The following is a 27,532-nucleotide window of genomic DNA, read 5'->3' as shown; positions in this document are numbered from 1 at the left end:
TTTTCCATTTTATTTATTTATTTTTTTATTCAATGTTTTATCATTTTATATTATTTGTTATCTGTATTTATTGATGTTTAGCTTATTTGTTATTTCTTTTTGTTTTGTATTTTTTTCTTATTTCTTTATTTCATTTTGTTTATTTTTAAAATCTAATTTTGTTTCGATTTTTCGTGTTGTCGTTTTTGCCCCGATGACTGCCCATACTTATGGTCGTCAGCCTGAAAAATTATTCCAGCAGACCACGCATAGCTAGCTGTGGTGACCCATGTGAGGGCTTTGTACTGCTATGCCATTTCCCTTGAAGATCTCGTGTGTAAATAACGTGCCAGGAATCTATCGAATGGTGACATTTAATAACCTCTTATAAAAAAGATCTCCCGAAAATGATCAAAGAAGTCGAAAATGTCAATTTTACTAGGGGACACATACACAGGGACACAAAGTGAATCATTCTCAAGTGGGGAGTACTAATGGAAAACACTGACATAAATTGGGAAAAATTTTCCTTTTTCTCCCATTAGGATAACTCCTCCGAGTTGGATATTTGATGATGATTTCCTGGACTGTTCCTCTTCATTTTGCCACGGATAACCCCAACCCTAAAATGCCTCTGAAACTGTTTTTTAGAGAGGGAAAAACATTGTGGACATGTGCGAGTCCACACAACGTCATCGCACTCTGCATTTTGTGGACTTCTTTTGTGCAGAGATCCACACTATGTGGACTGTACTAGCCGAGGAGCTAGCCGAGGCACGCACTAGGTCATGGCTTCTAGTAAATATTCATGATATTTAGAAACTGTTTAGATACTGTAGTATTATGTTCGCGACGGCGTTCCATACTGTTTTCGTGTAGTACGATCTCAATGCACAGCATATCCCAGCCGTAGGCCTACCGTGTCGCGTCTCGCGGCAGCGTCTTGTGGAGGTTCCCCTGTTTTTATCATGTTGATGTACATGTACATGTACATGTAGGCCTATGTGCAGTCATGGAGGAATAAAAACACTCCATGGTTCAGTTTTGGGTTTGCATCGCCGATCGTGTCCCTCATTATCACTATATTATCACTAATCTCGCATATCTCAGATACCTGGAACTGACTGGTGGAAAGCAACTAGGCCTACATGTACCACTCCGTTTGCGTTAATATCGCTTCGGCTTAGCTACATCATCAGATTTACGAGCGCTTGCTGTTGTGATTGTCGACAGAAAATCAGTAAATGGCTGGACGGCTGTCACCCCCAGGTTCTTTGGAAGATGGGAACTGCCACAGGTAAAGCTTGAAATTGATAATCTTCTTGGATCCATGTCAAAAGAAAAAAATCAGCATATTATTGCCATTTACCGTCCATATTTCTGTGTTCTTGCCTAGTCCGAGTAACTTGGAGCTGGACCCTAAAAATGCCTTTTTTAACATTGGTATTGAACTTAGGAATGAGACAAAAAACACTGAAAAAACAAATAAAATATGGAGTAAATAGATAAAATGAGAAAAAAGACAGAAATATAAAAACTTAATAAAATAAAAAAAGTGGGGTACTTAGAAAATACTTGAAAAATTAGGCCTAATGTTACTTCTGAAAACTCTCTACAGTCCAGTCTCATGTGTGCAAGTTTTCAGGCAAGCAGCGTCCGTGAGTGCAATTCTTTCCCATCTGACTTCCATCTTTTTTTGTGAATATGAATTCAAAGTGGCAGTGTTTTATATTCCCGTTGTATGCATCTGTCCAACTGTGGAAGGCATGTTAACTACTATGTTAGCTAGGCCAAAGGACCTGCCAGAAGTGGGGGGGGGCATTACCCTCTAGTCGAAAAGTGGGGGCCAGTGGAACAAGTGAGCATGTCTGTAAATTTGATAGATTGCAAAGTAAGAAGGTATTGACTGCTTGTAATGTTACAAAATGCATGTTTGTCCTCCAAGCTTCCAAAATGGCTTTGCCCATGATGGGAGTCACTGGGAGTCTACATGTAGTTGGGTACATGTAGCTGCAATAAACAAATTGCACCATATGAAGAAGTGTGACCTGTATGTTTGTGGGTGAGTGTATGGAACCCAGTGCCCCAACCTTGGCCTCAGATGCACAAACCCTGGTAAGTACATGTACATAGTACAATGTATGTATATTTGTATGTTGTACATGTACAATGTACATGTGTACACAAAAAATGTGTACGTACATACTCGTAGGTGGGTGTGCCTTACTGTTATGCTGGCTCTGGTAAAGTACCAAGGAACAATGCAATGAATTTTTCTCAGATACATACATGCTTAAACGCTTCACTAAGTGTGTGATAACTGTTTCAAATTGTAATCTGTAAAGTGCACTTTTTTAAACTTTCAAAATTGGCCAAGCTTTTTCCGGACAAGTGAGGGCACTGTATGTGTGATGTAAGTCCAGGAGGGCACTGTTTATCAGTTTGTATGTGTTTTATTTTCAAAATTTGAACCCCAAGTTTGCTCTTTGAAAATATTTGCTCACTGGTGTATTGTGATATTTGTAACTGAGAAACTTCTCTGCCTGTCATCAGGCTTCCTTTATAATGTCACTCTAGGTCCTGATTAAGTTCGGAAAGTAGTAACTTTGTTGTAAATTGCGAGCAGAAATGTGCTTCGGCACAGACTTTACAACTTTGTTGGAGTTTGAAGCTTGATTCATTCATTTGGGACACAAAAAAGAATCTGGCAATGTGGACTTGTCGTGAATTGTTCTTGGTCTTTAAAAAAACCATTCACATAATCACACTGCGGAATCCAATTTGGGTGAATTTCTTTTTGCTTACCCTATGCTATCCATAAGAAAATCCTATAATTGCACAAGATAATTGTGCCTTGTTGGTTTTTATGATCAGTTCTGAACATGTGTTGAAAACTAATCTACAAAACCCTGTTATATAATATGTAATGGTATTATCCTTCTGCTTGCGGAGCAGATTATTAAACTACATCTGCATCAAGGCCAGAAAATGTCAGAAAAATTTATGCGCAGTTACAGGTGGGTTAGCTTTCAAATTGGTGCTTTTGGAAAACTTTTGTAGTTATCAAGAGAAAACAATCAGTTTGACGTCAAACTTTGATCCGTCTTCAAGGCACAGTATGAACATAGTCTGGTGCTTGATTTTAAAGGGTGATCCTGCCTCGTACAAATTTACATAATATCAAAATTGCAGTTAACATACTTAATTATACTAATGAGCTGTTCCATCATCCTTGTCTAGAATGTCAGGTTTTGAGCACTCGTCACTTTTATCTGTCCAAATAGTGTGCAGGTTAGTAATCTCTGATGACAGTAATAAGAGAACCAAACTCCATCTGGGACTTTTTTAGATTGGAGTGATTGAAGTAGTGTAGTGTGCCCTATGTGAAGCAAATTTGTCCTTAGACATGACCCCTGAACAGATGAACTCAAGAGACCACACACTGGACTGGAAGACACTAAGCCCAAAACTTGCTCATTCCATTTCCACAAAAGGTTTTCATACAGCTGTTCCTAACCTTTGGAATAATCTTCCTCACGAGATCCATCTTCTATCACTGGATTCTAAACATTGCTCAAAACTCATCTTTTCCACTCCTCCTCAGCCTCATAGCGCATTACATTTATTTTATAATTATTCATTCTGTGTTACTTTATTTTATGTGCGAAGCGTTGTGATACCTGTTTGTGCAAGAGCACTATGTAAATGCCGGAATTATTATTGTTACAACACATACACCCACCAACCCGCCCACATTGCACAATGATCTTTCATCTCTCCAACAAAAAAGTCCAAAGTTTGGTTGATGCTATCATTGGGCCTGTGCCGCACAACTGAAAATAATACTTCTGTGGCAGAAAAATCTATTATAAGGCGAAGCTTGTACTAGAATAGTCTGGAGTCATCCGTTGTTAATCGGAACCTGTGACTCTGATATTTCTGCAAGTGAACAGCCATTACATAGTCGAGATTATCAAATCTTTGTACCTCTTGACAACAAGTTGCCAGTTGGAAGCAGTTTGAAAGTCTCATGTCTGGCTGGATGTCCTCTATAGAGGTTTTTCCCATGGCGTAACACGACAGGCAAAAACATTTCAGGAAGCGTACCATGTCCATGCAGATGGATGCATTTTCAAATCTAGGTATTTCTATTGGCAATTTACAATGGGTAAGACGGTTGAGAGACTTCAAAGGCACATGCACTCCATGTAAATCTGTGAAAATTGAACTCTGATGGTCACAAATCACCTGACTGAAAACCCTTTATTGACCAACTTGAAGCATGTGAATGCTGCTTGGGGCATTGGATCCTGAGCTTTTGGGGAAAATGTAAAATGTAAATATAACCATCACAGATGGAGTGTTCTCAACAGTGCCCTCTGTATAAGTTCTACTAGTCTATTGCAAGGACCAAGTACATGGAGCTGACCAGTAGCCTAAATAAATCTTCTGCCACCGGATGTTATAAAGTTTTTATCTTGTTTGTTTATTTCACATCTCAGAAACAAAATACCCCTCAACGACGACGAGAGAAGACAACAATAACCACATGCACACCATCCAGGGAACCAACCGCTTTGGCCGAGCTCTGAAGGGCGTGTCAGCCCTCCTCCTGCTCGTTTTTATCTTTGCCTACACAACTCGGACGTTCAGCAGGATGAGCACCGTCCAGAACAATGAGGAGGTGCAGTCATTTAAGTACCGGTATGTGTGAATGCCAAAATTGCTCATTGGTTATTGTGAGTGTCCAATTAAAAGTGTGTTAAGCATGTGTCTTTCCAAGTGTCGTGTGTGTGGGCACTTTTGGGGCCAAATAGTACCAAACCATGAAGGAAGGAACGTGTTCATTATTTACAGTGTATATAAGCGTATACACTTCATGCATGTGCACAGCTTAACAATTTTTTTCTTGTCAGTCTTCTGGGATAGCCAGTGCTAGCTGTTTGGTGGCCGAAGTTCATTAATGATGTGCAGTCACTAGTTCATAATGCACTTGTACCAGCACAATATCAAACCACTCTCCCATGGCCTTGCTTTTCTCAGTTGTTAATGAACGAAGTAGTACTCGACCAAATCTCATGGATGAGTGTTCCAAACAAGTTTTGGGTGTTTTGCCATCACTGGGCTAGTCCAGACCAGCCCAGCATGTTTCTAGCCTCATGTCTTAAGTGTTGTTAATGATGCTGTGTGTGCTCCGAGCTTGCTGTCTTTCCATGAGATCGTGTGCACCCGTGCTGTTAGTTGACATCTTTCCCACTGGCCTGTCTCTCCTTTGAAGGGGTACATGTACTGTAGTTCTGAGCAGAATTGATTGCCAAAGTTGCACATCCATGTACCGGTATGTGGGCACTTAAGGGACCTCTTTTCATAGTTGAAACAATCCCCACCAAACTGTCCATTCTTTACCTTGTCATTTCTTATGGAGACTGTATTCCTACATGTACATGACCTCGTAGTGGATTGGATGACTCTTGCTGAACAGAGACAACTAGTAGCACATTTCAGACATTGACTACAGACCTGTATCGTGGGGCAGTCATCTTGCTTTTCTGCTATTCGAAGCAATGTAACCAAACTGGGGCTGGAAAGAAAAAGAGTCTGTTTCCTTTTATCCATACGCGAAGTTGTATCACTATTGTCGATGGGTCTACAGGAACAAGACAAATATGGCAGCATCATGATAAGGTCTATACTCTGAGGATGATGCTGTACTTCTCCAATTCATGTCCAAACATTTATTAACCCATTCAATTCACTACGTACATGTACATGTATCATTTCATAGCATTCAAAAAGTGAAAGGAATGATAGGGGTGGGAAACGTGAAAGAATGAAACGGTAGAAAAACTACTTTCTTCCTCAGAGGTACACTGAAACAATGAATACAGCAACTTTAAAAAACCTGAATTTGTGCACATAAACTAAAGATTGTAAACCAAAGATCTAACTCATCTCTGTGCCTGAGTGGCAGCATCAAGCACACAGCTTCACGAGGCCTTGACTGCTACTTCACCACTTTCACTGAGATTGCCTTGTCCCGACATGTGAAACATGTGAACATGAACCTGTACCTGTGTCACATGTAGACATGTGTGGGTGTACAGTTTTTTTTTTTTTATCCCAAAAGGAGCTTTCTATTCACCTCTTCCCTCCCCCTTCCACGTTTTTGCTCACTCTAGCATGGGAAGCCTCCGGCAGACGGAGATACATGTAAAGGCCGACAGGCTAACAGTGGAACAAGATCATGAGGGAAAGCTGCAGAACAACTCATCAGCATCAAGTCATAGTGTGATGCACACGGACATTGTTGGAAATGACAAAGAAGATGGTATACAGGGTACCGGGCCAGAGAATGCCAACATCAGGCCCATCTCTGTTGATAAAAGCAATGACAACAACAGCAGCAGCAGAGGCAGTGAGAAAGACAGAGAAGTTCATACGCTGTTCTCCACTTTGCACCCATCGTATGTATATCAACAGATGGCTCGCATGAAATAATCATGTGTATTTGTAATTATTAAAAGGAAATTCATAATAAACTTATCCATCTGTACTGATTCTCAAGGTGCTATGCACTTGTTATCCCTACTTGCCAGGCCCATAAACCATCTCAGCTCCCAGGGGAATCTACTGCTCAATTTCTGCCATTTCAGGTGCAAATAGCTAATCAGGCACAACAGCCATCTTTGCCTTTACAGATGTCAATTTGTACACCAGGGTAGGCAAGGGGGAGGGTTAATGGACTTGGTTAAGGTCACATCAAGATTACTCTGTCTGTTTGGCCCATTAAAAAGTCCCTGGGGAGGAGGCCTATAGGGCTTGTTATTTTAGGCATACATGGCAAACCAAATGCGAGTGTGCTCAGCCAAAGTGCCTTCTCGAGGACTCCAACATCTGCAGTTACATCCGATCGGAACTAAGGAGTGAACTTTCAAGATTTATGCTTTGTTTATCAGATATGACGAAATTGAGCTCGGAGAAAACAGCGGAATACCAACCACACAGTTTCTTGAAGTCAGCCGTGCTCTAAGACCATTACTAGGTAACCCCATAAATTTCCAGTTGTTAGAATTAAGCAGGGTATATGTATTAAAGAACTTGAAGAGAGTTTTCATTCCAACCCTAACCGTATCACGGACACTGACCGCCATCCTGCCCTGGGCTGGCTTGTAAATGTACTTGATGCAAGTGCAAAACAACTTTTGTGACCATCAGGCAACATCAGCAGCAAAATTTGTCAGAATGGAAACATGCTCAACTGTCGTTGATTCTCATCATGAATATTATGCCTGTGCTTCCTCAGTTTCGCAGTGCCTGGACATTTGCGATGAACTAGCCATTAACATGGACAGTTAAAGTGTGCTTTTTAAGCGGAGTAGCCTGGTAGTTTCTCTGTTCAACCCACCAACATGGTTTGTTTTTTGCTTACAGATGCAATAGGATCTTCTGTGAGTCTCGTTGAAGGTGACATGAAAGGAAATGCTGATGTGAGTTTACTGTACCATGAACAGTAATAGGACCACACAAAAAGCAATAGCCCTGTTTCAGCTGCTTAAGCTCAAAATTTGCTTAAGCATGAAAAATACCTTGCTTGACAAATCAGGTTACCAGCTAAAATTCCATGTGATGTATATTATTTTGGAATGGTATTCACCTGTCTTTTGGTTTGCATGACAATCGCATAGATTTTGAGCTGGTAACCTTTGTTTTGTATTAGCAAGGTTTTTTGCGCTTAAGCAAATTTTGCAGTTAAGCAGCTCTATGACACTGGCCCCAGTTGTATTAAGGAAAATAAGGGTGGCGTAGTAGATAAAATTTCTTGTTCTTTAACTTAAACATTTACCCAAAAATATTGGGTCAACAGTTGATTGTCAATTAGTTTTGTTTTTCTTTGAAATAGTTGAGAGTACATGTAGCAGTGTCAGATTCTTTATATGTTGGAACTGTATATCAGCATTATAGAGGAATTTCAGTCACATGATTTTTTACGGTCAGCATTCAATTTACACAGATGTTCACAGAATCGCGCTCGCCCTCAAAGTCTCTCAACATTCTGGCATATTTGAAACTGCCAATAGAAATACACAGATTTGAAAATGCAAGCGCCTCCGCGGACATGGTACGCTTCCTGAAGTGCCTTTGCCCGTCATGTTATGTCATGTGAAAAGCTTCAATACACATGTAAATCATCACAGGTTGATGTGTGGTTGAAAACATCTGAATTAACACAGCAGATTGTTATGGCTACCTGAACACTCAAGACCATGCCACTTTTTCAGCCTACCAGCTTAAATAAGAAAAGGATATAGGTTCTGCAAGATTTTCACTGTTTTATTTTGGTTTGGCCTCATACGGCATCTCAAAATCTGCAAGAATTCCGGATATTTTTTGGCAATCTCAGCATTATTCATGTCATTTAGTTGACATGTAATTTCTTTGCTCACTTTTCATCCTTTAGAAACTTCAGCGGGTGTATAATGAGAACCCATCCCAGTGCCAAACTATTCAAGACATGTTGACCTTTGACATCAGGATGGGCCGAGCTAAGGACAATGAGAGATCCGTGATTTCCCTGATGTGGTTTAAAAGGTCAGTGGGAGTGGAGCGATTCAAGTAAAAATTGACTTACCGTGTTTGACGAATTTTTCAATTATTGCCATTTCCATGAGTGGAACAGACTCAGCTCAGTCATTTACATTGACTTAAACCAGCATTCCCATTTGTGAACACCTGACATTCCCATATGGGGACACAGGACATTCCCATATGGGGACACAGGACATTCCTATATGGGATATGGGGACACAGGACATTCCCATATGGGGACACAGGACATTCCTATATGGGAACACCTGGCATTCCCATATGGAGACACCTGGGGGGTTTGGGTCAACATAGGAATCATTTTTTTTTAGTATTCAGTAAAAGTCTTCATTATTGTGTGTTTTGATATTTACCGTAGATTTTTCAACACTTCATGAACTGTTCTTTTGATCTTGCACTCACGGCCACCCATAGTTGAACTGCGCTTGTGATGCAGGAAAAAGAAAGATCTATTCGGGATATTCTGCTACCAGAGAAGGTGGCTATAATCGGAGATAGAGAAGCATATGCTTCTCATCTGAACAGGTTGTTCTCTGGTCAGAATGGTCTTTTGCATTAACTTTCTCCTCATCAGCAGACCATCTCCATGGTGTAATATTACGGCACACCTGTGTACTTTTTATGCCATCAAGGAATGCTACAAAAGGACCAAACATTCTTTTCAGAAAGTGGCATTTTAAACACATCTTGGATTTTACTTCTATAAGTCTCATTGCAACTGACGAGATTTGCCCCTTTTTTCTTACTGCAGAGCTTACGAATTTATCGCAAGATTCATGAACTACGTAGTAGATGGGACAGAGCCAACCAAAGCAGCACGTAAGCATAGGCAAACTGTTTTTCAAAAGCCCTACAAGAAGCGTACATGTTTTGTGAAAAATATCTGTTGAACTTGCAGGACCAATCATTGTGTGCTTAAGTGGTCCTATTTCTGTCCTCTTTTAAACAGCTGTGTCGGAACTTTCAAGTGAAATTAATAATTTAGTAATTTTCATTGCTCCCTTTTCTGCTTTTTGGAGGCAAAGGGCTAATGCAGTTTAAGTCTTCCCCCTTCTTCCTTTCCTTCACTGCTCACAATGTGGAGATTGCTTGGGAAGAACTGTGCAATAAGCCATTTGCAAGTTAAATTTGAATAAAGTCTGGTGCACTGAGTTATATGACTGCACATAAACATAACAATTTGAATTCCTCAGACTAAAGACACTGTTGCTATACCTCGTGATTCGGGGCAAGCTTTCGCTTATCGACCACTGTCTCTGGAATGGACTGGTCCCTTTGTGCCCTTCTTATCCGTTGAGAACACTGTATTGTTGCAAGGCGTCTCTTATGTCACTAAGCAAAAGCTTGCCCCGAATCACGAGGTATAGCAACAGTGGTTTTAGTAAGGAGAATTCAAATTGTTATGTTCACTGGAATTTAAAGAACTCAGTGTACCAGATTTGGGTCAAAGTTAACTCGCAAAAGGCTTATTGTCCAAATGTTCCATACCGATACTGTACTTCCCCAATGTGTACACATGAAAGGACAGGATTTTTTAGTCCACAAGGACATCAGCCATGCAGTGTTTGGTCTTCCAACGTATGTTTTTCTTGTCCATAGATACTGCATATGAAGAGGTGCTCAGCCGATACCACAACTTCATCATTAGCTACTCTTTTAGGGTAAGGTGGAGGTTTGTAATGAGCTCAGGGATCAGTTTAATCCTTCATCCCCTTGGTTTTTGGTTTTAATTATATTGGAGGATTAATTATAGAAGAGATAAACATAATCACCGCGGTGGACGACAAATACAGAAAATGATTAGGATTAATGATGTTCATTCACGTAGCATGGAGCAGAAAGCCTTTGCTGCATAACCATTCTTTAAACAGTAACATTTTGCCTGCCAGAAGACACGATAAAGTTTGCATTGCTTGTGGTGGATAGGATTTTGCTGAGGTAGAAAATGATACCTTGCTTATGTGCATTTTCTGCAGTGGACCTTCCTGAAATGTCTGCTAGGTATTTAGTACATGTACTTCAGTTTCAATTTGTCTGGGCACATTTTGATAGTAGTGGTTTTTGTATGGACTGACAAAGATAAAAGAACATTCACCCATGGTTGGCAACAGCTACACGCATTTCCTCAAAGTGCAGGGGTGGATCCAGGGGGGACGTATGCCCCCCCTTTTTACCTAAAATGAATGAAAAAGAGGGAGAGAGAAAAGAAAGGAGCGCCTAGAGTCCAAAATGGCCCAGGCCCACCCACACACCGTAGGGGCTTCACGCTCCCCGCTTGCAGGCATTTTACCATTGCTGTTTTAGTTCACCCTCCTCCCCTTTTTGGAAAATCCTGGATCCCGCCCTCCCTCCTTTTGGAAAATCCAGCCCCAGAAATGTGCATCCAAACTCTGAGTGTTCTGTTATATTCTGTGTCCGAATTATTTGGCTTCAGTTTGAAATGCATGACTCTATTGGGATTGCCTGTAGCCCAAACCACATAGATTAACACATCATTCCAAGCCATAAGGAAGTGAGTTGGACACAACAGTAGTTGGCCAGCTGCTGGTTGGCAACAACTATAGCTGTGACAAAGCAAAAGAAGGGTCTAACCACTCGATCATTTTACTGACTTTCGGACCCCTAACTGCTCTGTGATGTCTTGAAAGTGGGTGACCCTTAACGGGGTCATTTATGCTTGGGTACTGGGTTTAAAGAGTTCATGCCATCTTCGTATAGCTTTGATGACTCAGTCCCCGTCTCACATTTTCAACTCCAGTGCGAGGTTTTGCTATATGAATGACAGGGCACAAATGACGTGTGATTGATGATAATCTGTTTGGCCCGTCTTTCATAACTGTCTTGAATCGTTTTGTTTGCAGCTTGCCATGAACCTGCTGCCGTCTCGAGAACAACTCTTCAAGAAATTTGTCGTGGACAATGCTGACCTCAACCGGCCCGGCTGGGAGGCAAGGGTCACGGCCGACATGAAGCAGTACTTCGCGGGCATGGAACGCATCCTGGCGATCCTGCGAGAGTTTTACACCGAGCACAACTTGGAAAACTGACGCTTTGTCAGGTTCGTACAACTGTATGTGCCAAACTGCTGCTCCTTAAGGGTGGGCACGTAGGCGCCCTTGCCCCATTCTTTGCCGTAATTGTTTTATTAAATGTATACTGAGTGGATTAAAATATTCTAAGCAGGTTTCAGTCTTTAATCAGGCCTCCCATAAATAAACGAAGCTGTTTTGCTTGCAACAGAGATTGTTTTATTTTGTGGCTGCAATACCCAAATTATCGTTGTACTCTTTGGAACGAAAACAGTACTTTGCTTTGATGGGTATATATATATGTATGTATTTCCCAAACTTTTCGGTTTGCACTCGAAATTCAGAGTTGCCAGTGTTTGTATAAGATTTTATTAAATAGAAGTTTTAGTGAACTAACAAGTTGTGGAAGGAGTATATTTTAGGAAGTAATAAAAGGGTGATCCGCCTTAAGCAGGAGTACTCCCTTTTCTCAAATGCTGGGATTGCCAATTCAACCACTTTGTGCTGGAGGACGTTTCAACACACCCTGGCTAACTGTATACAGAGGCAAGGCTGACGGGGCAAAATGTCAAGACTAACTTAAACATGCTAATCCCTCGTGTGTGCTGTACATGCTAAGTCTGTGGAGGTGGGCCCTGTGTTGATTGTGGATCTTGTAGCAAATATCGCTCTATGGGCACATCCTAGAGTGTTGACAAATACAGGCTTTTGAGGTATGAAATAGTGTTCCGACAGCCATTACAGTCTTTGTTGCATTTTGCCTCCACTCGAAAGTCGAAATTTTTGGCCACTGTCCTCGAGTGGATGAAGGCTTCGTTGCAGGTAGAAAAGACAGACCTTGGTGTTGTTTTGATGCTTCATTCTTGCATCTCGTCTTTGACCTCAGCATACCTTGATGGCTGAAGAAAGCAGCTCTGCTCTGTTTGGAATGTTGACATTTTTTATTTAGAGAACTTTACAAGAAGTTTTTAAGTTTGTAATTAATTTCTAAGCTGTTACACCAACTCAATGAAAATGCATTGATTTGGGCTGCCAACAGTTTTGTAGCCTAGAGAACTTAAAAAAACGTGTGACTGGTAAAAGATGGCATGTGTGCTTATGTTTTTAGGATTTTCTTCTGTATTTTTGTACACACTTACACTGTCATGGAGAGGAATACGTGTATGTCCTTTGGTCCGTATCTGTGGATATTATTCTTAATCGTTTTTAATGAAATGAAAACTATCTGGAATTATTTAACTCAAAACTGTTGTTTCTATTCTGAAATTCTACATTGATCATCAGGTAATTGTGGCTTAAATCAACTGAAATCGTGAAGGTACTTTAAATTCAAATATTCAGTTAAAAAATGATTCCTTTATGTGGTTTATCTCTCTGGGGTTGAAGAGAAGGTTAACAAGTTTTACCTTTTCTAATTTTGTTTCTAATTTTGATGATTTATTGTCGGTATTCTATCTCTTAGTACGGCTGGAACATGTAAACATTTTTTTCAGATTACTTATTTGAAAGGAAATTCGAAATTTATACTTTATGTAATGTTTTCTATTGTCAATTCTGATACTAAGCAGATCAAGACATATTATGTATTCATACTTACATTTTAAAAATTGTGTCTTGAAGTAGTTCAGTGTTATATTCTGTTCCATTTTACATATTCTGCATATTGGCCTTCAGACTATGTATATATACCCATGTACCACTTTAATGTATTCATTATTGACCTCATTTATATTCATGGCTAGTTTCAGTACTGCTGCTATCATTGTCATGAGTATAGGAGTGGATTAAAATCAGAATTACGCAATCTTCAAGGAAAGTTGAAATCCTCATCGCTTGATTGGTAGATTCATTGCAAAAGCAGTTTTATATCTTTTGTTTGGCATATTTCCAATTCTATTGTACACCTTGCTTTTTTTTCAGCAGTAGGGCCTACACTCCTGCTGTCATTCCAGAAAAGACTTTGGGCATGCTCAAAGTAATAATCCATGTCGTGACTCGTGTATGCTATCAATGTCACCTCACTCTATGCCACTTAGCCTTTGGTCTTGTAGCGCACAGGACGTTTTCACCGTTGTACTGCATTCAACGATAATCAACTCATAATTTGGAAGTTACTGGTGTACAAATATAACAGGGTTTGAGGCTGGTCGATGTTAGTGCCCCTCAGGAACTAGTTTGTAAGCTCCCAATGCCTCGGGGAGCTAACATCGACTGTCCAACCGAAATAAACCATGTTATATTTGTTTTATTATTCCTCATGCATATTTTCTATAAGAACCTCTGAAAATGAAATCATCAATTTGTTTCCACGAACCTAAGGTCGAAAAACAAACACTTCATCAGTTCGGTATCGCTCAGCTGAGGAAAACGCTGAATGTCTTTTATGTGTGCCACCATCTTTTCGCATGAGCTGCATACCGTTACTAGGCTGGCTGGCTGGCACCACCACAAGTGCACACTACACCTGGGCGACAGTGCCTGGATTTTCTGCTACTGCGCATGCCTTTTGAACTGTCGCCCGGGTAAGCCGGGCAGCAGTTAATAATGCATGCGTACTTACTCCTTGCGTAAACAATCACATGTGCATTTGGCAAACAGCAAAAATAGCGGCTGGTGCATGACCATGAATGCACCAATTGATCAGAATTAGTCAAACTCTAGTCCTTGGTCAAATTTGCCCCACGTGCGGCATTTCAACGGTCAGAAGTCGCCTCTTTGTTCAAACTGATATTCTGCATCTGAGTGTGAGCAGAATATTAGAATGCTGATGGGAGTGATCCCGCATTGAGATGTTTGACAGAAAGCCAGTTTGTTTCAGAGCCAGATCTGAATCGTGATCAGTGATCCCAAAGCTGGTTTGTGCTATCCATTACACGGCTTTTGGTGTCAGTGAACCAATGTTGGATCACTGATCTACGTGAGACAAACAGGCCCACAGAGATGGTCTGAGCACATTTTCTTTGCATAGTTCCAATAAATCTTGTCACAGGAAGGTCAGATCACATACTTTTTGTACTCTCATGACAGCAGGGTGATCAAGTTAATTTAATTTAATCAGTCAAAATTTGCAAATGGATGAATTGGAAGAGCTTGGAGGAAAGGTTTTCCTCTCAAACTACAGTTTTGTGTTCATTTTGATAGTCTAGTCACATTACATGATTCCCAGTTTCTGTTTCTTTTTTACATGAATTTGTCGAGCTTGGTCCGTCCGCCCCGACTTGAAGTGCACCCCCAAGCGGCAAAAGAAAGACAGGTGGTTGTAAGTTTTCCAAGCGGGTTCTTGCACGCTTTCTGCGTGTACGCAACGACCGTACATTACAGAATAAATTTGTTACGCGTACTCAGCGTGATCTGCGTCAAACGGGCCATTGATCTCCATTATAAACACGCGCCCATGCGGCGAGTAAAAAAAAAAACGCCCTCTTTTGTTCCGCTCGGAGCGGATACCAAAGACGTCCACAAACCAGCCCTGCCCTGAAACAATTAGATTGCTGAATTACTTTTCAGAATCAATTACCATTAAAAAGTTTATTCTCACACACATACCTATTACAATAGTAATAAAAAACAGCCCTGTATCAGTTTTGTCTCCTGGCAAAACAAGTTGCTACTTCAGAGAATTTCAATTGTAATCTTGAATTTCTTTTGGATAGCAACACATTTGTCATATACATTTTCTTTATCAACGTATGAAAACAGTTCAAAGTCTATTTTTTGGTTGCAACATATACATATTTTGTCCCACATGCATAAAATGTACACATCTTTCATATTATAAAATCTTACTAATGACAACTGCTGTAAATATCTTTAAAAACATTTGGCAGGATAGATGACAGCGCTATGAATACAATGGACGTGTGGTAGAGGGTGAATTTCATGAATATGAATGACTATAGAGTACCGAAGTGTGACATCACTTTGAACCAGAAAGTGCAGTGCAAAAAAATTGAGTACGTGCGCATGTTGGTTCACGCGCTGGTTCTCACGCTAATGCCTTTTACACACTAATTGTGCACGTGAGGTATTCACTTCGGTACTCTATTGCATTCGATATCAAGGACATTTGTCTGTATCTCTTAGGTGTTTAAATTTTGAATTAGGATCTGACAGTGCATGTAAAAACTAGTGAAAAATATCATTAAATTTTATGAAAATAAACACTGAGTAAAAACGGCTTAAAGTGGCCTTGTTTTGTGGGACATGATTTCAAAATCTTGCTCTTTCTACTATGTTGGCCAGCTCATTTTCTGCATTTTGTAAGCTAGTTCACTAATTTTGCACAAGAGTACCGTGTTTGCTTGGAGGTGTCCTTTGTGAAATTTTGCTGCAGAAGCATAAGCACAGTGTCTATTTCAGGCAAATTGCAAGCTGCTGATATTGTTTTTAGAGCTTAACATATGAAATGTTTTACTCTAAAATAGGAACAATTGAAAATGCAATAACTGTTCCACCTTTGGTTTGAGTTTTTCATTGATGAGCCTAGATATAGATCATGTGAGTCACAGGGATCTCAAGCTGGTTTCAGCTGAACAAGCAAGGGCACTCTTTCACAAAGCAGTGAGCAGCCCACACCCAGGACATGTGCACTTGCTTGCTTGTGCATAGTGTCAAGTATACAAATGATCTAAGCATGCCCACTGGGTGCCGAGTGTATGTAATGGCAACAACAGTTCTCAAGCGCAGGCCTGACCATTTTTCAGTGTCGAGCATTATTTGGTTCGGAGGCCTTTATACTCATTCAACCACTGTTGTTTACAACTTGTACTGGTTGAACAACACACCTGTTGGCAAGAGTAATATTAACTCAGGGTCACTGAATTAGTCTGTAGGCAACACAGAAAAACCATTCGCTAAAAGTCTGCTGAGCTTGTACCTCTAAAAGCGCTTGATACTTTGAACTTGAGGACTGAGTAGCTCTACCTCCCGAACTATGAAATTTATTTAACAGGCAAAATCAACGGCTTTCAACCCTGTGGAAAAGTAGTGGCACAAGGGCAGTGTTATAGCTCCCCACTGGCAGCAGATCAGCTCAGGGAGTTTGGAGTGAGAAATGCTCTTCTCATTCCACAGCCACAACAGAAGCGTGCGTCCTGGACTGGGTACTGAGTCCCACACTGGAAACAAAACGGTGCAGGCACGCTGCCGTTTACTGCTTCCAGTTTGGCGCCATGCCTGGCTGACACATCCGTCAGCCCGGCGGTGGCGGGCGTGGTGCAGTTGACGGGCGAGGCCAGTGGGGAAGGGGTGTGACCACCTCCCCTCAGCGGTGGGGTGAAGGACAGGGGGGAATTGCTGAGGGAAGGGGACCCTCTTGTGAACTCCCGTGGGGATGATCCAGAGGGACTCGGTGGGCTGAAACTGCCGTTCTGCAAAGACGTGTGGCTACCAGTCTTCAAGCCTCCTGGAGAATCAAGCTTGGTCACTCTGAAATAGAGGAATGGATTACATTCAAAATTCCTCTCAATGTCTTTCATACTAATATTACTCTCTATTAGGCAGACATCCCTGGATAACTAAATCCAGTGGCAGTGGGCGTAACTAGTTAGACATTTCTGAGGTGGCACCTAGGGTGCACACATGTTATTCAACAGAGCATTGAAAGCAAATTTACTGAGGGTTGTTTCAATGTGGGAGGGGGCAGTTGTTAGACCATCAGGCATCAGCCATTAAACAGGTCAATCAATTATGCCCCACCCAATTATAGGACCAGCAAAAAGTGGGGGACTCCCTCCAGTCAAAAGAGTGGGGGAGGGGGCCACTGGCCCTCTGACATCCACCACCAGTGGGTTGTACATAGGCTGTGTGCATTTCAAAATTTCAAATGCGGGGGAGCAGATTTCTGCTGGGGAGTTTATTCCCCTCACAGCATTCTGTAGTTGCACTGTTGTCAAATAACGTAATGTGCTCGTCTGCTTGGTGCTCAAAGCAAAATAGACAATTAAAATTGAAGACTCCTATAGTAAAGATGCCACACCTATCCAATGACTGTCTGAGCCAATTACAATTAAAGCAAATTGCAAAAAATTAGGTTACTAACTGACAAATTAACATAATATGCAATTATAATAAAGCATCAAAAAAGTTTTCCTGCCCCAGAACGGACTTAAAATATTGACTTATAACTTGATCCGTTTATACTCACGTTTCAAAGCTTGGTGAATTCTTTTCCCTCCAAGTAAAGGTTGAATTCAGGGGTCGTCCAGTTCCTACCACCTCCACAGGTTGTTGCCTGGGCGATGACCCAAGGCCCACATTGCCAGCGGTCTGGGCACGCTGCAACCTCATTTCACTGGCTTTGGTCGTGCGGTAGTTACTTAGGTTGCTGTGGTAACTCGCAGGGCCGTTAGTTCCTGGTTGGACGGGCGGAGGGTGAGATGGGGGCCGTGGGGAGGGCAGGGTGTCACCGCCATTTGCTTGAAAAGTCTCCACATCCACCTTGTCCGAAAAACTGAAATGAACGAGTCACAGTGAAAAGCTGGAAAACAAACACAGATCCCAAACCAAATTTTTTGGGGGGCGGGGTTCAAAACTGGAGAGGAAATATCTACACATTTTGTTGCCTCTCTGAAGGGTAAGGCTTAACTTGGGGGTATATTTGTAAACTGTTGGAAAGAAGGGAAAAGTACCCCTTCCCTCAGATTTTGCTACTGTTCATCTATTTGTTCATAGTTTTCCTCCGTAAGAAGTTTCATCTTTCCGAAGTCTTCAGGTAGACAGTCATGAGTAGAAAGTGATATTCAGTTATATACAAAATATTTATCTTCTCATTAGAGGCTATCGGGGGCCATTACTGGGTCTTCTGGTCGGCCTGCTCTGGAGGACGACTGTTTTAGGGATTGGTCTCTGACATGAGGTTGACGACTTCTTTCTTACTTCTTATTCAAAGTGAAGTATTAATAGTAAGGTCAAAAGGTGTACTTCTTACCGGACTGAGGACTTAGGACGGGCAGCCCTGCTGCGTCCTGAGGACAGTGCTGATCGTGTGGCACTTTGGTGGCTGCTGGCTTGAGTTGTCTTGGGTGGGCTAGGGGGTTGTGACGTGTACCCGGAATGCCTCTGAGCTGTACTTGCTTGTGCGCTTTTGAATTCTGTTGAATTAAACGAGAACAACATGGCGATCAGGAAAGAATAATTGAGTTGGCCACAGCAACTGTCTGGCCCACAGCTAAAGTGTTTCACAACTTGAGCTATCAAGCCCGAAATTTGTGCTAAACAAAATAACTCGTTTTGTTCTGTCAAAGGTCCGTCAAGATGTCATAAGCTATTAAACTCTACCGTGGCAAACCAGGGATCAGCAAAAACCAAATATTCTCTCAATTTGATCTAGTTAAAACAAAACAGTAAACAAACACTACTGTTTTGAGTTATCCAAGAAACTCCACAAAATGGACTGTTGTTGCATGACACACAGACGATTATTAAATTTTTTCAAATGTGGTCACTACATGTATATGACATTCAATGGTTGTATCATGACCTGAAATCCACAAGAAGGGAACAAAACAACCTTTCGGAATCCCATCCAACAAATTTTAAAACAATGTTCAGCCAACTAAAAATGTTTATTGTCTAAGTTCTTTTAAAGGAGGTGGGCCTTTTATGTTTTTTTCAAGATGGCCACCGTTCTTTGTAAACTTTCCAACAACCATCATTGTTTCTACTCTTCAAGACACAAAACAAAGAGATGAGTTGGACAAGAGAATTAAACATGTTTAAAGTGGTGCTTATTAAGTTTGTAGAATTCGAGAACACAAAAATGCAGTTGCTTTCATGGGCCATGTGTAATTTGCAGTCGTAACTCAGTATTTGGAGATGGAGAGAATGAAGACATGCATGATGTAGGAAGTGACAGACAGAGTCCAAAGTTAGAAGTGCAAACTCACAAGCATTTCATTTTCTGATGGATTAATTGACATGTTTTTCAATTTGTTTCTCGCAGTAAAATTACGTAAAGACATTGAACATCAGTTGTTTTAATTTGCCTTGCCATGATCACCTTGTTCATGTTGTTCGATATATTCACCATACAGGACATGATTAAAAAAATCTGTCATCTCTTATCAAACTTCAAACAGAGTTGGCAGGCCAAATGATGGAACGATAGTGACGGGCCTACAGATCAGGCTGGCCTACCTTAGTAACGCTGGAAAGGGGTCACCGTAAGGTCAAAGTGAATAATACCATTGCCAGGAATGGAGCTTCTGGGCAAGTATTTCAATGAGACATGTCAGAAACTCGAAAAACACTGCTATCGGCAAAAGACGAATTATGCACAAAAGATGTCACCACCACAGCGTGGCAAATGCACTTGAGTGTTTGAAGCAAACATGTTTGAACTTTGTCCAAAAACGTGAAATCCATTTTTCAGTGCAATAGCAATGGTGGTGGAACAATTTTCAAAGTGGGGAGGGGGGCCAATCAGACAGCATCAGGCATCAGCCATTAATAGGCCAATCCACGAAGCCCTAACCCACTATAGGACCTGCACAAAAAAATTTGTGTGGAAGGGGGAGCACCAGTGTGCGATATCACCTTCACCTCAGAGTTTTGGACATTTTAGACACAACAAATACTGATTACTTCAACAGCTACGTGTGTTTCCCTGTGGGCATTTTTCCCTATGGATGAAGGCCAAAATATTCTTTAATAAAGCTTTTGCAGAAACATGTTTTTATAAACACATACAATGGCATACTAACTAGCAGGCTCTACTAGTCAAAACTGAACTAAGCATCTGGATTGTTACATGTAGTTCCTCTCACCAACAAGGTCTGAAGAAAAACACAACCAATGAATTTCTGAATCCATTATCTCATCTCACTAAAGTATCATGGTTAAAACTACTAAACTGATCACTTACACTGGCTCTTTTCCCCCTTGATGTTTCCCAACTAAATAACTTAGGAATCCATGTGAGAACAACAGAGGGTGCTCAGTAAACTCCCAATAGAATGTGTCAAAGAAACTAGTCGTCTGATGACACCATAGCCCTTTGTTTGATATGCAAATTAATACTGCGCGCATAAGGAATTTGTGCAAGCACACAGAGGACGGTGAGGATTTCTTTAAAGAGAAGGCATCAGTTTTCTATTTTTGTAAGATGGCACTGAGGAACCAAAGAGCACTCTTGTGGACAGAATACATGCCTCCCCAGGCCCCTCCCCGCTCTTCCACAGGTCAGACAGCTATCTTTCAAGAGAGATATGCTCGGGATGCAACATACCCTGTCTGTAGAAAGTGGCCGGTCCCCTTGTCCCACCGTAAGTGGCTGAGTAAATGGCCATGTTGGGAAACTCATCGGTCGCAGGCTGAGAGTAGGCATAGGGGTTGGCACTGCCCTTCCTACGAACAACTTGATTGTCATACTGTTGGAAAGAAATTGAAGTCACTCAGAAAATTGGACAAAATTCAGTCAGACGATAAAGACTTCTGCATCCAAAAAGACAAACTTCTGCCAAAGACAAAAACCGAGAAAGCTGATCACAAAACACCCTTCTAATCACAAGGCCAGGAAAACCCTCCCTGTCACCTCCAGTACCAGTTTGCACTGACGTCATACATCTCCCATGAACCTCTTCAAAGGGACTTCAGCGACCAGAAGCCATAAATCTGTGTGGCTAGTGGGCAAATGGTACGCATGCATTATACACGTGCAACTTTCCAAAGTGTGCGCGCATAAAGGTTCAGAACATGCTTGTGAATTTGGTGCACCAAAGCAATGATGCCTCCTTGGATTAGTCTATAAAACCTTCGGGGGGGGGGTCTTTAAGGATGAAAGAAGTCCAAATCATTTCATGAAAAAAATCCCAATTTTGTCCCCACAAACTCAAAACCCAGACACACCCCTGTGTGGTAGATGTAACAAAGAGCACAGAGAATTGACAAATCCCTTCAGTTTAATCAAAGTGCTTATAGGACAATGAACGCTTACAGCTTTTCTGACTCCCGCTGAGCTGTAGCTTACATCAGCTGCTGCCCTCTTGTGGAGAGGCTTAATGGGTGCTCCGTGGGTTTTGGTTCTCTGGGCACAGAAGGGGATGTGCCTCTCTGCTGCCGTGGGATTGAAGCGCCGGGAACAGTGTGGGCATCCAATGTAATCTGGTTCAATCATAAGTGAATAGACAGGGCCGTCAAATCTTGGTTCCAGAGTGTTGAGTCCGAGGCCTCAACCTTAACGCTTGACCAGCTTACAAATTCTAGAAAAACTACTGCGTGTGAGTAAAATGCATTCTTTAACCTGCCCAGCAGGCTAGTACAAGGACAGCCACCTGTTGGAACCTGTCATTTGTTTTATTTGTAAAGATAAATAAAACAAAGGTTACAAATGTTGATTTTACCTGTTATTTATTAATTGTAATAGTTTTGAATCCTCCACTTTGAAGTTAAAATTGACAGCATGACTCCACTGTAACGCTTGAAAAAAGTCAACTTTGCTAAACAATCAGTGTTAGAATCGAGTCCATCACAAGTCCTTTTCACAAGTCCCCCAAGATGTCCAGTCACGAGTCCTTCCACAAGGCTAGACATAAGTAACAAGGTGAACAATGACAAATGAATGCTTTTGTCACAGCTCCATTGAAAAGCTTGTGAACTGACTTCAGACTGAATGACTTGTGATGGACTGACAGGGATTTGTGATGGACTCAAATACAACACTGTAAACAATGTCCTGTGGGCTCGTGAAAATTCCACAGGCTAGTAAAAGAAAGTAAGTGAACTGGCCTGGAGGGCTGGTTATAAAAAAAAGCTCAAGGTCGATGCCTGACTGAGTCAACTGGTTTGAGTTGAGTCTGGGTCTGAGCCCCAAAAAAGCACTTTGAAACCAATTATGAGTTTGGATGTACAGTACGTGTTCAACATGTTAGATATCATATATAACGGTTTGCCCGTACCCAACGTATATTAATAAGCACTGTATGCTCAAAAAAAAAAACAAAAAAAAAAAATACATCTTGAAAATGTTAGATATCGGTAGGTGTTATTTTGTGTACTGAATGAAACCTGTGTGTGCCTGAGCTGTATTACAAAAATCAATAACCTTGGACAGCACAAATATCATGAAGGATATTATTTACACGGGAGTATATGTAATTTTTGCACCATGCACTGTCTTACAGAAAATAAACACTCGGAATTGTATTTTCGATAACAACAAAATTATTAAAAATAGTTGACTTGTGAATAATGCGTCATCGGTGTCGAGCATGAGAAATGAAAGTCCAGTCAGAGTGTTTTCCCCAAATGACTCGCAAGCAAGCGAGCCAGGCCAAGCCAGAGTTAAAAATGTGACTCAACAAAAAGGATTCAAGTTTCAGTCTTAGACTGGAGTCACGCGAAGCTTGTTTTACTCCAACTGGGAATACATGTAAGTCTTGTTCAGGGCCTTGTGTGAAGCTGTTATGACCTAGTCCTAGGTTTTCAATATGAGTGCACAAACACTCTCATATAAAAGCATGAACGGACTTTGAGTCCCGGGATTTCAGGTACTCAATATGCCAATAATGTGGGTCCTAATAAGAATTGTGGGTACTGCCAGTAGACGGTGCAGAAAGTTCTGAAAGTTCTTTAAAAACCACGTCAAATACAGCCATGAAAAAAAGCTCATCTTAGAAATATAACTGTGATGCACCGATGCCTCGTTACTTAATGCTGTGAGACTTACTAGGATTGTGCGATGGCGGGGGCGGGGGTGGGAGGGGGCCGCCTGTTTTAATCGCTCTCTGAGCTGCTCTTGCCGAGCGAATTGAGTTGACAAATTCCAGGTGGCGCTCTCTCCAATGGGTGTCTTTGACTGGCTGAGACTGCAGGTGTGGAAAAAGAAAGTGAGCAGCATAGATCGCTATGTTCTACACATCCAGTGGTGTGCAAATACCCACATTTCTTGTACTTAGGGCTGCAAGTTCCAAGTCATTTGATGAGTGGCTGAGCTCTGTGGTCCAAAATCCAATACCTTATGAAAAACAGGTGTTCATTTGGGGTAGACACCAGGGGTTGCTGGGGTTAATGGAAGAAGCAGTCCGATAATTTTGTGACCAGGGTCAATGGGTTATGCATGTGGCAACGGAGTTAGTAAATGTCTTCAGAAATTGAGAAAGCTCAGAATTCAGCTCACATCTAGATTGGCATCCACAGTGTCAAGTAATCAAACTTTTAAATAATGTTTCTCCAATCCTATCTACACAATTAAATACTGACCACATCAGCGGGGAAAACACAAGTTGGCATGAATAACAACCCTTTAACTAGAGTAGGCCTTTGCCTATGACCTCTTGAAATACTTTGTGCAAATCGACTTCCTTTTAGTTTATTGAGCTGGTGTGACTAAAGTTTTAATCCTCTATTCATTCTAAAATATGTACAATTTAGATTGGGAAACCAACATAAAAGACGCAATAATTTTATTGCAAAGGTGATTTCATTTACAATAAGTAATTCTTGTACAAATGTCAATGTTTGAAATAATACTATGTCTGAGAAAATCTTTCTGCAACAGGGATTTCTTGGTTTGTCACCATGGTTTAATTTATACTTGTTGCCTTAATAAGTACCTGTACTTCTCCTGGGCATGACCTGTTCTTGAATGATGCCCCGGTGCCTTGAAGACGCTGCTTGGCTGAGTTAAACACCTTTCTTTGTCGGTTCTTAAGCTGTGACTTTTGGCAGATGTTCTCATGTTTGCCCTGATAATTGGAGGCAGTGGCAAAAAGAAATGACCAGCACGACTGGCTGAATTGGCTTGAGAAGTAAAGACGGTCAGCAACGTGTAAAAAACAACTTGCCAAGTTAGCACAATCTGCTCATCCGGTTAGTAACTGTCACCTTCTGAGATGAAGATTTTTCAAAACTAACCAGGAGGATTTTCAAGCATTTACTGGCATTGTGGAAGACGGAGCCTTCACTGCAATTATAGCCTTCTAGTGGGCCTTGAGCATGTGCATTGCCAGGAAAGAGGAAGGCTCTTTTGTGGGAGGGGAACAGGCAAAGCACTTATCAACAGCAAACTGATGAACCATCAAGGGTGCATAGGGGTCCATTCTGAGGTATTTTCAAGCCAATTGGTGATGTTTCTTTCCTTTTCCTCCGTTTCTTTTGTTGCTTTCGCTTTTGCCTTTTCTTCCTTTATCTTTGTATTTTTTTACCCAGGGTGGAAGGGGGGTGGGGGAATAAGTAGAGGAATTAGGGAATGTGCAGTACAAAATGTGCAGTACAAATTCAGTCAGCTTTAAAAATACTAAAGAGAAGAACACTTGACATTCCAACTGTTACAAGTGAAACCTTTCTGGATGATGGTTTTTCTGGGTACACATGCCATTTATTTTCAAACCTCTACACAGCTGTTATGGCTATACATGCGGGGAGATCTGAGAGAAACTGCTTGAGACAAAATTGGCTGGCGCTCAAAGTTTGGGCTTGAGAGAATCTAGTTCCCAAGTAAACTTTCTTGTTGGAATGACCATAACAGTTTTTGGGAGTCACAAACACTAGGAAGTTTACTTTCTAAACTTGTTCTCTCTAGGTGTACACTGAAATCCCTTTCCCTATGAAAATCCACCTAAAAATAACAGGTGCCCTCTTTAAAATTTTCTGGTGCTTACAGCACTCAAAAACTGTGATGGCCCAATATGGAATCCTCACTAAGGCGTGAATGGGTGTACTCACCAGTGTGTCTGGGTTGAACTTTCTGCCACACACAGAACATGGCTGGAGCTCAAAGTTCCCTGAACTTGAAAAAGCTGTCAGGGAACATGGTAAAACAGGTAAACACTCAACCTTTAAACTTGAGATTGTTTGTAAGGCCTACAGAATGAGGATACCAGCTGAAGATAAAGGGGGGTAGGGGGTTGAACCCCCCCACCAAAACAATTAAAAGGTAAAGAAACAGGGAAAATAATAAAAATAACCGAAGTGCACCAATACCATTGTGAATAATGTATGGCATGGAATGTTTCATCATCGTTCCGCTTGTCTGCAAACAATTAGACATTATAAAAATCTTTGACACCCCCCCCGGATCTGCCCCTGGATACTGAACTGGACAGGGTTCCTTTGTCTTATGGTAGAACCTCTTATACTTTCCACGAACAAGCAAACGGTTTCTTCAAATAGTCCCAAGTGGTTAATTAATGTAACAGAAGTAGAAAACTTTCTTACAAACTTTGCAATAAATTGACTCAGGTAAATTACCCAATTTCAACCGAAACAAACTCACTGAACACTGACACTTCACAATTAATTGAAAAGCCACTGCTTCTAAAATAAGCATTGGTTTCATTAAATTTGGAAATAGAAAGAAATTCCAAAGACGTAAAGAATTAAAACAGTTGTGCAATAATTTAGGATTTGAAGTTAGTGATTGCATACACTTGGGAGCTACACTGTTTAAACTTCCATTGAACAGAACAAAAAATGAATTGTGTTACATGCATGTAATTGAAAATAATGTGTGGAATGCAACATGAGCTTCAAATGAAATTTTCAGTACACACAGAAAACACTATAATCATTAATTTGATTCCAAATTAATATCATCTGACTTTTACTTAAGGAAAAATTAATGTTGTATTTGGGTTGCTGATTTTTTTTGGGGGGGGGACTGGGGATTTTGTACCTTCCTCAACTTGTATCTGATGACATAAGGCTTTTTTGAAAATGTGGTACTTTCTTGTGGGTTGTGAACTTGTGGGTTCTGGGGCAGTCAAAAAGTATAGGGCTCTATATCACCTTTTTAACATTTAGACATGATTAGAAATCAGATGCAATTTGTACTGGATCCCTGCATAAAATCCAGGAATATCTTGGAGACATTAGGATTTTTAAATTCAGTACACAAATATTTCGACTAGGTGCTGATGTAAGTTACCCACACTGGTCAACTGGGCACAAGATGAATAGTGTACTACTGCAGGTTGACCCCGTAAACAGGGCCCTAAATTATAATATACCCCTCCAGTATTGACGAAGGGCTGTTTTCGGGTCTTAAAGTTAAACGTAGGCCTACACGTATATATCTATGCTAATTCAATTAGCATGATTAGTAACAACAAACTTATACAGATCGGATTCCTCGTGATAAAACAGTGATGATGCCCTTACCTGCATATTCCATGCTCAAGTCCTACAATAACTGGTTAACCACTGATTTCGTTTCATCTTCCGAAGTTCCTGCATCATGCACCGATTCTGCTCAAACTACATTCAGTGTTCTTCCTCCATGCTGGTACCGTGCGGTAGGTCGCCATTACTTAGTTTGTGTAGCAACGACACCGGCTCTGCCTATTGCGCATGCTCCATTCAATTAGGGATCACCTCAGTTGACTTTGGTCATGAAAATTCACATATTAAAAAACATGAAAGGCCCGCTGGTGGCACACGTGACTTGATATGCATCGAAAATACTGTAATGAATACCGAACGACTACGATTTCCCATCATGAATGAATTTAAGTATGGACTTACCACGTGCGCGTAGTTTTGGTAATAGCGAAAGCTTGCGGTTGAGTAAGTGGCTATCTCTTTTTGGGGAGATGTATATGCTTCTGAAACGATGAGTTGAAACATTGAGGAATGTCAATCGGTATGCTCTGATCGTCTTCAGCAACTGCGTGGGGTTCCACCTTACTTGACTGCTGATTCTTTTTCAGAACCACATACATTTTCCCAAAGGGACATAGTCACAAGGAAGTACCGCAAACGTGACCCCTCACTAGTTTATACATTCAAAACTCTGGCTGAGGGCGATAGACGGCACAGTGGGTACAATTAATACTCGTGGATATATTTAGACAGGTCTTTGGTCTTGATTAACACCCGATGGTTTACCAAATTAACCATTTAACCATTACCAATTTACCCATTTAAAGACAATAGATGAAGTCTCCGTGCATAGGATGAGACCGCACTCGCTTTGTCAAGCCGTC

At 41.1% G+C, this 27,532-nt stretch overlaps 2 protein-coding genes across 3 annotated transcripts; one reads left to right on the top strand and one right to left on the bottom strand.

Moving 5' to 3' along the window:
- Nucleotides 1-871: 871 nt before the first annotated feature.
- On the top strand, nt 872-13,435 carry LOC110991101 (uncharacterized). 2 transcript variants are annotated; one of them, XM_022256271.2, is made up of 9 exons: nt 872-1,276; nt 4,482-4,683; nt 6,159-6,443; nt 6,936-7,021; nt 7,411-7,466; nt 8,438-8,568; nt 9,335-9,402; nt 10,183-10,244; nt 11,445-13,435. In XM_022256271.2, the coding sequence occupies exons 1-9, from the start codon at nt 1,261-1,263 to the stop codon at nt 11,628-11,630; spliced, it is 1,092 nt and encodes a 363-aa protein (XP_022111963.2). In that variant the 5' UTR covers nt 872-1,260; the 3' UTR covers nt 11,631-13,435. The 2 variants fall into 2 exon arrangements, with proteins under 2 accessions (XP_022111963.2, XP_022111962.2); XM_022256270.2 differs by lacking the exon at nt 872-1,276 and adding an exon at nt 3,811-4,121.
- Nucleotides 13,436-13,925: 490 nt separating this feature from the next.
- LOC110991102 (uncharacterized) lies at nt 13,926-26,892 on the bottom strand. Its single transcript, XM_022256272.2, has 9 exons — nt 26,709-26,892; nt 25,275-25,348; nt 24,164-24,295; nt 23,278-23,416; nt 21,547-21,713; nt 20,839-20,980; nt 18,541-18,703; nt 17,758-18,063; nt 13,926-17,039 (listed from the first exon to the last, which is right to left on the bottom strand). The coding sequence occupies exons 1-9, from the start codon at nt 26,719-26,721 to the stop codon at nt 16,640-16,642; spliced, it is 1,536 nt and encodes a 511-aa protein (XP_022111964.2). The 5' UTR covers nt 26,722-26,892; the 3' UTR covers nt 13,926-16,639.
- Between the last annotated feature and the right edge of the window lie 640 nt (nt 26,893-27,532).

Source organism: Acanthaster planci, linkage group LG03 (assembly GCF_054643075.1).
Source record: "Acanthaster planci isolate LZ-2023a linkage group LG03, COTS_SCS, whole genome shotgun sequence".
NCBI lineage: Eukaryota > Metazoa > Echinodermata > Asteroidea > Valvatida > Acanthasteridae > Acanthaster > Acanthaster planci.
Note: the sequence above shows the minus strand (reverse complement) of the source record. Positions and strands in the feature narration are given on the sequence as shown.

Excerpts from the sequence above, each read along its gene's own strand:
- LOC110991101 (XM_022256270.2), top strand. The coding sequence starts at position 4,088 with ATGTCCATGCAGATGGATGCATTTTCAAATCTAG. Across the intron at positions 7,022-7,410 it reads TGCTCTAAGACCATTACTAG|ATGCAATAGGATCTTCTGTG; the intron begins GTAACCCCATAA and ends TTTTGCTTACAG. Across the intron at positions 9,403-10,182 it reads AGAGCCAACCAAAGCAGCAC|ATACTGCATATGAAGAGGTG; the intron begins GTAAGCATAGGC and ends TCTTGTCCATAG.
- LOC110991102 (XM_022256272.2), bottom strand. Across the intron at positions 23,417-24,163 it reads CATGCCCAGGAGAAGTACAG|TCTCAGCCAGTCAAAGACAC; the intron begins GTACTTATTAAG and ends CCACACCTGCAG. Across the intron at positions 18,704-20,838 it reads GGCCACTTTCTACAGACAGG|AATTCAAAAGCGCACAAGCA; the intron begins GTATGTTGCATC and ends TTAATTCAACAG.